Consider the following 16,162-nt stretch of genomic DNA (forward strand, 5'->3'; position numbering starts at 1 on the left):
AACGCAGTTGAGGAGGAACTTCTTCACTCAAAGGGTGGTGAATCTCTGGAATTCTCTGCCCGTTGAAGTGGTGGAGGCTGCCTCACTAAATATATTTAAGACGCAGGTTGATAGGTTTTTGATAGGCAAGGGGATTACGGGTTATGGGGAGAGGGCGGGAAAGTGGAACTGAGCCACAACAGATCAGCCATGATCTTATTGAATGGCGGGCAGGCTCGAAGGGCTAGATGGCCTACTCCTGCTCCTATTTCTTATGTTCTTATGTTCTTACGTTCAAAGAAGAAATAGCGAGGCACCTGGAAAGGAATGGTTTGATAGAGCAGATGCAGCATGGATTCGTTAAGGGGAAGTCGTGTTTGACAAATTTATTGGATTTCTATGAGGATGTGACTAGTGCGGTAGACAGAGGGGAACCGGTGGATGTGGTGTTTCTCGATTTTCAAAAGGCGTTTGATAAGGTGCCGCACAAAAGGTTGCTTCAGAAGGTTAGGGGGCATGGCGTTGGGGGTAAGGTGTTAGCGTGGATAGAGGATTGGTTGTCTAATAGGAGGCAGAGAGTTGGTATCAATGGGTGCTATTCTGATTGGCGGTTGGTGACTAGTGGAGTGCCGCAGGGATCGGTGCTGGGGCGTCAGCTATTTGCCATTTATATACATGATCTGGAGGAGGGGGCTGAGTGTAGGGTGACAAAATTTGCTGATGACACAAAGATGAGTGGAAAAGCAAATTGTGCTGAGGGTGTGGAAAGTCTGCAGAGGGATCTGGATAGGCTGAGCGAGTGGGCGAGGACCTAGCAGATGGAGTACAATGTTAGCAACTGTGAGGTTATCCACTTTGGCAGGAATAATAAATAGTAGGAAGGACTACTATTTAAATGGCGAAAAGCTGCAGCATGCTACAGTGCAGAGGGACCTGGGGGTCCTTGTGCATGAGTCGCAAAAACCCAGTCTGCAGGTGCAGCAGGTGATCAAGAAGGCGAATGGGATGCTGGCCTTTATAGCGAGGGGGATAGAATATAAAAGCAGGGAGGTCTTGCTGCAACTGTACAGGGCACTGGTGAGGCCACAGCTGGAGTACTGTGTGCAGTTTTGGTCGCCGCACTTGTGCAAGGATATTTTGGCCTTGGAGGGAGTGCAGAGGAGGTTTACTAGGCTGATACCATAGATGAGGGGGGTAGACTATGAAGAGAGACTAAATAGACTGGGTCTGTACTCGTTGGAGTTTAGAAGGATGAGGGGGGATCTTATAGAGACGTATAAGATAATGAAAGGGATGGATAGGGTAGAGGTGGAGAGATTCTTTCCGCTCAGTAAGGACAGCAGGACTAGAGGGCACAGCCTCAAGATAAGGGGGGAGCAGTTTAGAACAGAGTCGAGGAGGAACTTCTTCACTCAAAGGGTGGTGAATCTCTGGAATTCTCTGCCCATTGAAGTGGTGGAGGCTTCCCCGCTCAATATATTTAAGACACGGGTAGATAGGTTTTTGACAGACAAGGGAATTAAGGGTTATGGGGAGAAAGCGGGAAAGTGGAACTGAGCCACTTCAGATCAGTCATGATCTCATTGAATGGCGGGGCAGGCTCGAAGGGCTAGATGGCGTACTCCTGCTCCTATTTCTTATGTTCTTATGTAGGACGTAGTGCCGAAACAGCATGACACCTAGGCCAACGGTGCAAGGGTGGCGACCGCAGTAGAAAGTCTGGCTCAGGGATCTGTCCTCATGGGTGACAGGGTCTGGACCATCCTGGAGACATGATAGGCCACAGGACGGTGTCGCACGGGCAAGTGTGTTTCCAGCATCGAGGAGGTGCAGCGTTTGATGGCCATGGGTGTCGGGGGCATGTGAGAGACACTGCTGGCCTTGGCTGGGATTCTCACTGGCATTCTGAAGACACAGTAGGCCGTGGCTGTGAGCCTCATCAACTTAGCCCAGACTCAGAGGGCTATTGCTGAGGGGCTCTACAGCCTGGCTCACTCAAGGAATGCTGTAGCGGAGGAGCTCCAGAGCTTGGCCAAGTCTCAGAGGGTCAGAGCTGAGGGATCACACATCATGGGGTAGATGCATCTAGGCCTCCAGGACTGGCAGAGCCAGGTGACACCAGAGCTTCTGGAACTCAATCCAGCTCTCCCAGCATTCCATGAAGTGCACCCCAAGGGAGAAGGAAGGGCTCCAGTCTTCTACCCTGGAGATCCCGGATGTCCCGAGACCTTCCGATTCCCTCCTTCCTCACATCTCAGGGCAAGCGAGATGAAGAAGGTGGCACAATGCCATCCGCAATTCAGCCAGGGCCTTCCAGATCTCGGCTGCCCCAGGGGACATCATAGAAATCATAGAAACCCTACAGTGCAGAAAGAAGCTGTTCAGCCCATCGAGTCTGTACCAACCACAATCCCACCCAGGCCCTACCCCCATATCCCTACATATCTACCCACTAATCCCTCTAACCCACGCATCTGATTACACTAGGGGCAATTTAGCATGGCCAATCAACCTAACCTGCACATCTTTGGACGCCTGTGCGGAGTGCCTGTGATGCCAATGGCAACGGGACATGCATCAGAGCTGGACACCTCCACTTCCGATATGCATCCTGGGGTATCACAGAATCATAGAACCCTACAGTGCAGAAAGAGGCCATTCGGCCCATCGAGTCTGCACCGACCACAATCCCACCCAGGCCCTACACCCATATCCCTACATATTATACCCACTAATCCCTCTAACCTAAGCATCCTGGTATACTAAGGGGCAATTTTAGCATGGCCAATCAACCTAATCCACACATCTTTAGTCTGTGGGAGGAAACTGGAGCACCCGGAGGAAACTCACGCAGACACGGGGAGAATGTGCAAACTCCACACAGACAGTGACCTGAGCTGGGAATCGAATCCAGGTCCCTGGAGCTGTGAAGCAGCAGTGCTAACCACTGTGCTACCGTGCCGCCTGAGGTAGCACCGAGAAGCAATGGATAGCACAAAGTTAGAAGGGCTCGAGGGCATGGGTGAACAACAAAGAACATAGAACATTACAGCGCAGAACAGGCCCTTCGGCCCACGATGTTGCGCCGACCAGTTTTTTTTTAGAAAAAAACACTGACCCACTAATCTAAACCAATCCCTTTTCGTCCATAAACCTATCCACAGCTCTCTTAAACGCCCCCAAACTAGGCGCATTTACAACCGCAGCAGGCAGGGCATTCCAATCCCTCACCACCCTCTGGGTAAAGAACCTACCCCTGACATCCGTCCTATAACTACCACCCCTTAATTTAAAGCCATGCCCCCTCGTGCTAGCATTCTCCATCCAAGGAAAAAGGCTATCACTATCCACCCTATCTAAACCTCTAATCATCTTATATGTTTCAATAAGATCCCCTCTTAGCCTCCTTCTTTCCAGCGAAAACAACCCCAAATCCCTCAGTCTCTCCTCATATGACCTCCCCTCCATACCAGGCAATATCCTGGCAAACCTCCTCTGCACCCTCTCCAAAGCCTCCACGTCCTTCCTGTACTGTGGGGACCAGAACTGCACACAGTACTCCAAGTGCGGCCGCACCAGAGTTGTGTACAGTTGCAACATGATGCTGCGACTCCTAAATTCAATCCCCCTACCAATAAATGCCAAGACACCGTATGCCTTCTTAACTACCTTATCTACTTGATTCCCAACTTTCAGGGATCTATGTACACATACACCTAGATCCCTCTGCTCCTCCACACTATTCAAAGTCCTCCCATTAGCCCTATACTGAACACATCTGTTACTCCTACCGAAATGAATTACCTCACACTTCTCCGCATTAAACTCCATCCGCCACCTCGCGGCCCAGCTCTGCAACCTGTCTAAGTCACCCTGCAAACTATGACACCCTTCCTCACAATCTACCACACCACCGACTTTGGTGTCATCAGCAAACTTACTAATCCACCCAACTATACCCTCATCCAGATCATTAATAAAAATTACAAACAGCAGTGGCCCCAAAACAGATCCCTGAGGCACACCGCTTGTAACCGAACTCCATGACGAATATTCACCATCAACCACCACCCTCTGTCTCCTATCTGCTAGCCAATTCCTGATCCAAGTACCTAGATTACCCCCAATCCCATACATCTGCATTTTCTGCAGAAGCCCACCATGGTGAACCTTATCAAACGCCTTACTAAAATCCATATATACCACGTCAACTGCCTTACCCCTATCCACCTCTTTGGTCACTTTCTCAAAGAACTCAATAAGGTTAGTAAGGCACGACCTACCTGCTACAAAACCATGCTGACTGTCTCTAATCAATTCATTACTCTCCAAATAACTATAAATCCTATCCCTAATAATTCTTTCTAAAACCTTGCCCACAACAGAAGTAAGACTCACCGGTCTATAATTCCAGGGGAAGTCTCTGTTCCCCTTCTTAAACAATGGGACAACATTCGCTGTCCTCCAATCTTCCGGTACTATACCAGAGACCAACGATGACCTGAAGATCAGAGCCAGAGGCTCTGCAATCACCTCTCTGGCCTCCCAGAGAATCCTAGGGTAAATCCCATCCGGACCAGGGGACTTATCTATTTTCAAGCCCTCTAGAATATCCAGCACATCCCTGGTTTCAACTGCAATACTTTCTATTTTACACCCCTGCACCCCAGTGTCCTCCACAGCGACATTCATGTCCCCCTGCGTGAACACCGAAGAGGAATATTGGTTCAATGCCTCTCCAATCTCTTCCGGTTCCACACACAACTTCCCTCTACTGTCTATAACTGAAGGTCAGCATTAGCTCGGGTTTGGTAATCATTTATGTTAAGAGCACAATAAACTGTTACAATAAAATATACAATAAAATACACTTTGACTAATGTGTCTCTGATCCCTCCCCCACCGCCTCTGTCCACAGCTCAATCCCAAACATAGAGGTGCTGTTTGCTGAGCCTTGCAGACTCAGCCACATGTTTCAGAGTGCCCGCCCTACCTTCCCCGACACCCACCACACTCTTGGTATGAATGCCCCCCCAAAAAAAACACGTGTCCCTAGCCCTAGAGCTCCGAGGGCCAGGGTGGCAGCATGCATTCAGAGTACAGGTAGGAGTCAGACAGGAATTGTACCAGGGGAAGGATCCCAGTCTGCACAACAGCGAGTCCTCATCATCCTCCAGCCTTCAACTAAGACTCACAACCATTGCCAGCCCTGGCACATTAACAGGGGCATAGGGTGGTGGGATGAGAGGCTGGGGAAGGGTGATGTCGTGGTTGAGGGCCCAGGTTGGTTTGGAGGGGGAATAGCGGCTGCACTTGCTCGTGGGGTGTGGGGGATGTGTGGTGGTTGCAGCCCCCTCACTGCACAGCACCAGCTGGGTGAAGTGGGCTGCAATCCAGGCATCCCTCGCTGCCCTTCCCTGCTGGACACCTGCCATCACCGCCCGCCCTCTTCCTTCCGGCTCCTCATATGGTGGGGCTCCCACCTCACCCCCTCGCCACTCCTCCTCCTGCTCCAGCTGGTCTCCCCGCAGCTGGGTGATGTTGTGCAGAGTGCAGCAAATGATGATGATGTGTGAAGCACACACACTGTCATGCTGAAGGGCACCCCCAGAGTAGTCCAAGCAGTAGAACCGCAGGCCGATGCACCACTCTGCGATGGACCAGCTGGCTGCACAGGCTTCGTTGTTGCGGATCTCCGCCTTGGACTCAGGTCTCCGCACAGGCGCCATCAGCCATGACTTTAGCAGGTAACCGTTGTCACCCAGAAGCCATCCCTGGAGTCTGGGCTGGTCTTCAAAGACCCGAGGGATGTCTGACTGCTGGAGCACAGAGCTGTCATGGACACTTTGGGTGACGTGTATTGTTGTGCCTGATCTTCATTTGATGGTCGCAGACAATTTGGAAGGAGTAAAACCCCTTCCTGTTCAAAAATTGCTGTGGCCCTGCATGGGGGACCCACAAGGTGATTGTGTCTGTGCCATCCACTGCGCCCTGCACATTTGAGATCCCGGCGGTGGATGCGAAGCCAAGAGCCTGGAACTCCTGCTGTGCATGGCCCACATCGGAATTAATGAACTGCCCTGCCTGGGCATACAGGGCACCTATGACCTGCCACACACATCTGTGTACTGGGAGATCCCAGTTGGGTCACCACTTGGAGCCTGGAATGGTCCAGAGGCACAAAAATTCAAAGTAGCCATCACCTTCACGTCCATAGGGAGTGGGTGGCCGATCTTCCCCTGAGGTGCGAGAGCAGCTCACAAATGTGCCATACCGTGGTCTTGGACAGGCACAGCCGGCGGTGGCACATCTCCTCCGAGACAGCCTTGAAGGAATTGTGGGGCCTGTACCTCCTTGCCCTCAGCACCCTCTGCTTCTGTGCACCCTCTCAGGAGGCTGCCCACCCACCTCCTGGCCTTCAGCGGCAGCCCCCTGGCCTCCTTCCTGACAATCCGGTGGTGGCTGCTCCTGCAGTGGTCTCTCCATGCCTGCAACCACCTGAGCCGCCACCGCCTCTTCCTCCTCCTCCTCCGCCCTTGCTGCCTCTAACGTGGCCAGCTTCAGATCGAACAAAGCAAGATCCGTCTGCACAGTGGGGTTTGGAAAGAGTTTTGACAGATTATTATCATTGGCTGCATAGATCCAGCACCACCCCAATCCCTCACTTGGGCCAGAACCTACACTGAGAGCTGGCAACATCACACAATCCATGGTGCCATGCGTGGTCGGATTAGGGTTGTGTGAGTCCCCATCATGACAAGTGCTAGCACAGATTACGCAGGTCGGTGTGTAGCTGTGGACAATGCACACCCTTGAGCCATTGCTATGTGTGTAACTGCAGCATCTGTTACAGGCATGTGTTACTGGTCTGTATCACAGGGCAGGGACAGACTGTAAAGCAGCACCATATGTGTGCCCAGTGACAGCAGATTCCATGCAGTCCGTGTCTGAACCTCTGCACCCCAGCCTGAAGCAGCAGCTGACAATCTGGTTAGGCCTCAGTTAGCACATGGTGCACTCCTCCCCTACCCCTGACCACACTCCACAGCAGGAGAATGCCAAACAAAGTGCCGTGGAGGGGGAGGGTAAGCAGGAGGCCTTGCGGCTGCCTCCCATACTGTGCTACAGCGCTGCCTGGGGCTAGGGAGCGGGGGAGGGGGGATTAAGCGAGACTTCCAGATGGAACTTCACCCAGAGTGCTCTGAAGAAATAGAAGCGCACCCCCAGATATCAATGGGCCCTGGGCCAACACCCGAAGGCAACAGGAGGAAGGCTACCAGGCATTTACAGAGTCTGCCTGCAACGCTTGGCTAGCAGTGCTTACCTCCTCACGCCAGTTCAAGGCTACTACACCAGGTTGAGACTTTTAAATACCTACTCTGGTTAGTGCTAAAGTTATAGCACGCCAAAGAGGTAGGAAACACAAATGTGAGCAGAGATTGCTGTGTGGATCTCGATAATGGCATGTTAAGGTATGTAAAATCAAGCAAATCAGTGGCCTGGCGGTTTTCTGCAGGTTCCCAGCAGCGCCATTTGTTTCCGGTTGGGAGATGTGCGCAGGTCATAAAAGCTCGCGGAGAACCCGCAAAATGGCCAACATGCATCCCTCAGCCCAACCTGCCAGAAAAGTTGTGGGTCGTGATGGGAGAATCGCCCCCATCCTCTCCACTGAAATAACTGCTCCAGAGGCTGGTGTCCCTTCACCAGATTGTCTTTATTTACAAACTCTGTTTCATTCAGAGTGCTTCAGATACACAGTCAGAATCCAGAGTATCAGAATACCTGACACTTCCAGTTTTATATACAGATGAGGCTCCCTGATTGGACAGGCAATTATGATTTCAATCAGAGAATTCATACTCCAAGAGGCCAACCTCATGTACCTCGTTGAAGTCACTACATCCACATCTATTTGTCCATTCCCCTTATCAAGTTGTGTACCTCAATTAGGAGTGACATATGTTGCTTTTATCCAATAGTTGTTGGGGGAGCTTCATTCTAGTTGATTATTCAGTCATATCAGAACTGCTGCCCAGCATTCCATGGTGAACATTCGTCTATCTCCCAGTCACTTGTTCATTCTCCAGCTCTGTGTTGGGGACCCTGTCGCTTGTATACCTGTAATACAATGTTTCCCTTTAACCGTGAGTTTCCCGTTAAGGTGCAGCATGCAGTTGTTCCACTGGCCAGTTTAACACAAGTTTGGTACCATGGATCAGTGAGTTCTCAATTTCAGCCACAATACGGGAGCATCAGTGACTCCTCCAGAGGCAAAAACCCACGTACATCATCGTAGCCAAAAGGAGGGTTCACTTTACATGCTATGTATAGACACAATAGCCAAATGATGTCTTGCTGTCCAGTTACAATTCTGTGATTCTGTGATATTAAACAGAGGAAAAAAAACTTAAAATGTACCTTAAACATGGAATTGATGTCCTAAAATAAATTTGTTTTCAGATTGAAGTTGTTCCTTCTGCCTCCAGTTCCTGTCCCCAAAATCAATGGAATTGATTCGGATCTTCTTAAGGTAATCTGAATCTTTGAACACAAAATAATTTTTATGTCAGAGCAAAAAGAAGGAGCCATAACTGTTCATTTTCCATTAAAAGACAGATCATAATCATTACATCAAGAACAAGGGAAGTTAAACAAGGGAAGCACAACAATAGGCTAAAGTGTGTAAGTCATAATTACACAGCTAAGAGGGCGTTATACACCAGATGATACATGACTGGGAGTGTAGAAACACGGTGTCGCATGCTATGAGTGTGTAAACACGTGGTGACACACGCTGGGAATATAGAAACACGGTGATGCACGCTGGGAGTGTAGAAACACGGTGAGGCACGCCGGGAGTGTAGAAACACGGTGACACACGCTGGGAATATAGAAACACGGTGATGCACGCTGGGAGTGTAGAAACACGGTGAGGCACGCTGGGAGTGTAGAAACACGGTGAGGCACGCTGGGAATATAGAAACACGGTGATGCACGCTGGGAGTGTAGAAACACGGTGAGGCACGCCGGGAGTGTAGAAACACGGTGACACACGCTGGGAATATAGAAACACGGTGATGCACGCTGGGAGTGTAGAAACACGGTGAGGCACGCTGGGAGTGTAGAAACACGGTGAGGCACGCTGGGAGTGTAGAAACACGGTGAGGCACGCCGGGAGTGTAGAAATACGGTGAGGCACGCTGGGAGTGTAGAAACACGGTGAAGCACGCTGGGAGTGTAGAAACACGGTGAGGCACGCTGGGAGTGTAGAAACACGGTGACGCACGCTGGGAGTGTAGAAACACGGTGACGCACGCTGGGAGTGTAGAAACACGGTGACGCACGCTGGGAGTGTAGAAACACGGTGAAGCACGCTGGGAGTGTAGAAACACGGTGAGGCACGCTAGGAGTGTAGCAACACGGTGAGGCACGCCGGGAGTGTAGAAACACGGTGAGGCACGCCGGGAGTGTAGAAACACGGTGAAGCACGCCGGGAGTGTAGAAACACGGTGAGGCACGCCGGGAGTGTAGAAACACGGTGAGGCACGCCGGGAGTGTAGAAACACGGTGACGCACGCCGGGAGTGTAGAAACACGGTGAGGCACGCCGGGAGTGTAGAAACACGGTGAGGCACGCCGGGAGTGTAGAAACACGGTGAGGCACGCCGGGAGTGTAGAAACACGGTGAGGCACGCCGGGAGTGTAGAAACACGGTGAGGCACGCCGGGAGTGTAGAAACACGGTGAGGCACGCCGGGAGTGTAGAAACACGGTGAGGCACGCCGGGAGTGTAGAAACACGGGGAGGCACGCCGGGAGTGTAGAAACACGGTGAGGCACGCCGGGAGTGTAGAAACACGGGGAGGCACGCCGGGAGTGTAGAAACACGGGGAGGCACGCCGGGAGTGTAGAAACACGGTGAAGCACGCCGGGAGTGTAGAAACACGGTGAGGCACGCCGGGAGTGTAGAAACACGGTGACGCACGCCGGGAGTGTAGAAACACGGTGAGGCACGCCGGGAGTGTAGAAACACGGTGAGGCACGCCGGGAGTGTAGAAACACGGTGACGCACGCCGGGAGTGTAGAAACACGGTGAGGCACGCCGGGAGTGTAGAAACACGGTGACGCACGCCGGGAGTGTAGAAACACGGTGACGCACGCCGGGAGTGTAGAAACACGGTGAGGCACGCCGGGAGTGTAGAAACACGGTGACGCACGCCGGGAGTGTAGAAACACGGTGAGGCACGCCGGGAGTGTAGAAACACGGTGAGGCACGCCGGGAGTGTAGAAACACGGTGACGCACGCCGGGAGTGTAGAAACACGGTGACGCACGCCGGGAGTGTAGAAACACGGTGACGCACGCCGGGAGTGTAGAAACACGGTGAAGCACGCTGGGAGTGTAGAAACACGGTGAGGCACGCCGGGAGTGTAGCAACATGGTGAGGCACGCTGGGAGTGTAGAAACACGGTGATGCACGCCGGGAGTGTAGAAACACGGTGACGCACGCCGGGAGTGTAGAAACACGGTGAGGCACGCCGGGAGTGTAGAAACACGGTGACGCACGCCGGGAGTGTAGAAACACGGTGAGGCACGCCGGGAGTGTAGAAACACGGTGAGGCACGCCGGGAGTGTAGAAACACGGTGACGCACGCCGGGAGTGTAGAAACACGGTGACGCACGCCGGGAGTGTAGAAACACGGTGAGGCACGCCGGGAGTGTAGAAACACGGTGAGGCACGCCGGGAGTGTAGAAACACGGTGACGCACGCCGGGAGTGTAGAAACACGGTGACGCACGCCGGGAGTGTAGCAACACGGTGAGGCACGCCGGGAGTGTAGAAACACGGTGAGGCACGCCGGGAGTGTAGAAACACGGTGAGGCACGCCGGGAGTGTAGAAACACGGTGACGCACGCCGGGAGTGTAGAAACACGGTGACGCACGCCGGGAGTGTAGAAACACGGTGACGCACGCCGGGAGTGTAGAAACACGGTGAGGCACGCCGGGAGTGTAGAAACACGGTGACGCACGCCGGGAGTGTAGAAACACGGTGACGCACGCCGGGAGTGTAGAAACACGGTGACGCACGCCGGGAGTGTAGAAACACGGTGACGCACGCCGGGAGTGTAGAAACACGGTGACGCACGCCGGGAGTGTAGAAACACGGTGACGCACGCCGGGAGTGTAGAAACACGGTGAGGCACGCCGGGAGTGTAGAAACACGGTGACGCACGCCGGGAGTGTAGAAACACGGTGACGCACGCCGGGAGTGTAGAAACACGGTGAGGCACGCCGGGAGTGTAGAAACACGGTGAGGCACGCCGGGAGTGTAGAAACACGGTGAGGCACGCCGGGAGTGTAGAAACACGGTGAGGCACGCCGGGAGTGTAGAAACACGGTGAGGCACGCCGGGAGTGTAGAAACACGGTGAGGCACGCCGGGAGTGTAGAAACACGGTGAGGCACGCCGGGAGTGTAGAAACACGGTGAGGCACGCCGGGAGTGTAGAAACACGGTGAGGCACGCCGGGAGTGTAGAAACACGGTGAGGCACGCCGGGAGTGTAGAAACACGGTGAGGCACGCCGGGAGTGTAGAAACACGGTGAGGCACGCCGGGAGTGTAGAAACACGGTGAGGCACGCCGGGAGTGTAGAAACACGGTGAGGCACGCCGGGAGTGTAGAAACACGGTGAGGCACGCTGGGAGTGTAGAAACACGCTGTCGCACATGGGGAGTGTAGAAACACACATGGTGTTGCACCAGATGAGGAAAACATGATAAAAATTAAATATACCATTTGTTTTGTTGAAATTGTATATTAGTAGTAATGTAAAATAGCATCTGAAAATAGCTTCATCAATGTTCAGGTGAATGCTATTGTCACAAATCTTTTTTATATGAAACATTTATCTGTCCTTTCTCCAAGGCTGACAGAACTGCCATAAATTTCTATTCCTTGCTGCTTTTATTTTGATCAATGTGTTCTGAATATTTCTTGATATTTCATTATATTTATTTTTTATTACAGAAAGGTAAAATAGATGAAGTGAACTCAATTTTTGCAAATCACCTGAGCTACAAGTCTGACCCTTATATTGATGACCCCTGGGTAGAATTCATTGACATAGATCTTGATGATCCAGATGGAAAGGCAGAAGTGGCAGACACAGACAGACTCCTTGGCCAAGACCACCTGAAGTCTGATAACTGTCTGAGTATCAAGGACGATGACTCTGGCCGCGACAGTTGTTATGAACCAGAAGGTTCTGAGGAAGTCACCATTGGCAGACAAGGTGAATTAAGCAGCCTCCAGCCGGAAGGCAATGAAAGAAAAGAACACATCGAGAATGATATTGGAGTTCCTTTAAGTATTTCAGGTACAGATGCCAAATGGAGCCTGGAACCAAACAGTGAGGACTGTGAGTGCAGTAAAATGCAACTGGGTACCACAGACAAAGGATTGTCAACAGTAACTAAAAATGGGCTCAATCAACCACCTCTACACAGTCAACTCAGCAATCAGAGTTCATTTGGGAAAATGGACTTTTATGCACAGGTAAGTGACATCACCCCTTCAGGGGGTGTCCTCCTTTCCCCAGGGCAGCAGAACAAACTGCAGGTATCCCTGGCCAAAGAAACCTCACTGGACCCAAAGGCAAATCAGAAAACCAAACCATCAGACAATGCCTACACATCAGAAGTCGATGCAAAGCAGTTCTGTGCCATCGACTTGAGCAAAGCGAGCGGACCAGATACAGAGGAAAATCTTAATCTAAGCAGTTATTTCACCGCAGAAAGCCTTGCAAATGTCACAGTTGGTTCTTGTAAACAAACAGAAAACACAAGGCAGCCAACAATCCCCGTTCCAGACTATACCTCAATACACATTGTGGGCTCTCAGCAAAGCCTACTGTTGAACCCAAATGTGCTGCCTAGCAAGAGTCAACCCACCTTAGCTGGATACCTGATGCCTGAACAACTTGGGAATGTCATACCCTAACTTTAGCCATGAAGTATAGACTGCACCATTGTGATCTGCTGACAGTGGTGTCACATAGACTTTGCGTACAATGATTTAAGAATTATATTCCCCAAAATATGCAAAACGGTACAACCATTATGAAATATTATGATTGATAAATTAAGACTAAGAATTATTTTAGAATGTCAGCTATATTTGTTAGAGTGAGATCAAAACCATGTATTTTTATAAAGTTAAACCAGACCCATGTTGAAAGGAGGTGAATATGATTGGAAAAGTGCTCCCTGTCGATAAAGCTCGAAACACTGTTCCTCAATAACCCATTGTTTTGAAACACTCGGAAATGTCTGTAATCCTGCAAATTTCCAGAGTCAATAACTGTTTTGCTTCCTCGAAACTGTGTCCAAAAAGAATTGGGAAGAGCCAATATCCAGAACGCTTACAATGGCTGCATCACCATTTGTACCAAAGGAGATGCTGAGGTTCATGAAGAGCAGCAGTACTCTTCTCACTTTAGTCAGACAGGATTGCAAACAGCAGTCATGCCTTAAATAGGGGGTTTCAGCAACCAAACTAATCTCACTATTGTGAAAACCTTTAATGAGTGTAACCATTCGGGTCCTTAGAGGGGAGAACTGAACATTTCACAGAGGGGAAATTCATTTGACAAAACTCTTTCGTTCACTGCGATATGATAGAAAGCCACATAGGATTTTCCGATTGTCCCAAGGTGGTTTTTCCCAAGATGGACACAGTGAGCTATTGGTCAGCAAGATCTTTTGCTCCCACCAAAGTCCATGGATTTTTATGTAGCTCTCCTGTCCAGTCACTGGGGAACCTGCTGCAGGGGTTGACTTTGACAGGCCGGGAAGATCCTGCCAACAGGAGGACTCAGCAAATCCTGCCCATAGTGTAAGAGGTAAGTTGGGAGTTTCTGAGTGTCTCTACTGAGAGTTACAGAATTTGGCATCACCTAAACTTCCAATACACAGAAACCCTGTCTGACACGGTCACTCATGTACCACCAATGCTGTGTACTGAGAAGCAATAGGAGAAAACTTTGTGTCCTATCACTATGGGATTCAAGTAAAACAGATGCCCACCAAAGGTTCTCAAATACAAATATGGACATTGCATTCACCTTCATGAGGGCTATGTTCCCTCCCCACTTTATCACACATACACTCAGTTACATACACTACAGGGCAGGTAACTCCATCCTAAATGTAGAGACTGGAGATTCAGAATGGGAACACAATGCAGTGGGTTCACAGGCTTGTTGGAAGTTGATCCCATTGTTATCTGCTGTGGGATTGCTTTGGTTACAAGACACTTAGCTGAACAATCAAACAGTGCTTTGTGTTGGTAAAAAACCTGACTTTTTTTACTATAATGTGAAAATAAATTTTCTCAGACCATGGGTGCTTGTAAACTAAGGGATTAATTTGAAACTTCTATTTTAATGGGGCGGGATTGCGGTGTGGGGGTGAGGGAGGATCGTTACAGATCAATTCCACAGTTTAAACTGTGGTCTCATTGGTAAAATTCACTAAAAATTGATAGAAGTTCAGAGAGAAAGTCAAGTGATGAATTAGAAACAGTTTTATGGAGTAAGATAAGAATTTTGTTTAAACTCCCTGGATTTTTTTCAGTTAGTCACTGCAGATGAGGAAGTATTCATGGGGGAGACATCACGTGGCCTAATAATACATAAAATTGAATCAAACATTTTTTACTATCTTTATGATGAGTTGAATATATAAATCTAGAATCATATACAGAATGTAAATTCTTTTATAGTAATTGTGAACAATGCACTTTTGCAAATAGATGATAAGGAAGACTAGTTAGTAGTGAGATTTGTTGTTTGTTCTCTGGAAGTTGTAAGTTGATTGTAATTTCTGTAGCCAAAGCAACTACACATCCCAAAGGATTTACACAGATGAAAATACTTGTATAATCACTGACTCACTTTTTGTTTATATTCCTCTTACATAAATCCTCACAAACAATCTTAGACTTGTAACAAAACCTTGATGAACATGCACCTGAAAGGGATTTTTAAAAAAGTTACTTGAAATTTCATTGACAGATTTTAAAGCATGACCATCACTTTCAGGAGTGTTGCCAACATCCTTACCACAGAATTAACATACAGAATAAATATGGTCCATGTGGGAACTTTCAACATTGATCATGCTACTTTGATGAGTGATCCTTTCACCTTCACAATGGATGCTGGATGGTGCCATTGCCCCCACCCTTCCCAACTTAGAATAATCCCACACACCTCAGACATATTAGTTGGAAAATACCATTAAAACAGCAGCCGAGTCTGCCAAACACAGAGACATAGGGAACAGTAAATGTGTTACAGGCCCAGTTGAAGAGAAGTGATATTATAAGCACCGTGTACTTACACTCTTCAATCCCATCTTAGTTACTGATAGTTACTATGTTAGTCAATATTTCTTTATCTTTTTGCAGGGAATCTATAATATATATTTATTATATATATATATCTTTCCATTCCACATATCTATATTAAGTAACCCTATGCCAACCAGAAAGCATTAGGGCTGAAACAATATTATACAATATTAAATATCTCATCTTAAACAATCCTCAGGGACAGTAAGAAGTGCTTTTTCAGAAGTACAGTAATTGTGAAACACTTTGAATAAAAGTTTATTTTCCAAATCAAATGTAGCATATAATTATCTCCCTGGAAAATGTGAATCAAACTGAAGATTAAGACTGACCCTTGGTTATAATGATTTAGAGACAGACAATAAATTCTGGCTTTGTCAGTGACACTATCAGTGATGCCCACATCTCATGAATGAATGTAAAAGAAAAGTTACTCTCCAATTTCCTACAGCCCACACTGAAATGTAGGCAGGTACAATTATTTTTGGGAGATTACCAACTATTCTGTTAGCACGTCAGCATGGTGTGAAATAACTGCCCAACCCATACCCAGTATGTATAGGGAAGTCAATAGATAAGTGAGTCTGTACTAGCAGCTCTCTTCCAGCATGATACAAGACAATCAAGAAACCCCAGATCTTAAATGAATGCTCAGATCCTTAAACTAAGGAACCATTCTCTCTGCATACATGATTTTGACAGTGCCTCACTCTCTCACCGGTAAACCTAAAGTAAAATAAAAGTAAAGTTTATTTATTAGTCACAAGTAAGGCTTA

At 49.1% G+C, this 16,162-nt stretch overlaps 1 protein-coding gene across 1 annotated transcript in view; it reads left to right on the top strand.

Annotated features, from left to right (window-relative positions):
* The window catches only part of LOC145343339 (growth hormone receptor-like), a 159,788-nt gene extending 144,820 nt beyond the window's left edge, over positions 1-14,968 (top strand). The window contains exons 12-13 of the mRNA XM_080189559.1: positions 8,440-8,509; positions 12,003-14,968. Of these exons, the coding sequence (XP_080045685.1) occupies positions 8,440-8,509; positions 12,003-12,974 (1,042 nt within the window). The 3' untranslated portion in view covers positions 12,975-14,968. The remainder of the gene's footprint in view (positions 1-8,439; positions 8,510-12,002) is intronic.
* Positions 14,969-16,162: the final 1,194 nt, after the last annotated feature.

This window comes from Carcharhinus amblyrhynchos, chromosome 5 (assembly GCF_965287045.1).
Source record: "Carcharhinus amblyrhynchos chromosome 5, sCarAmb.v2.hapA, whole genome shotgun sequence".
NCBI lineage: Eukaryota > Metazoa > Chordata > Chondrichthyes > Carcharhiniformes > Carcharhinidae > Carcharhinus > Carcharhinus amblyrhynchos.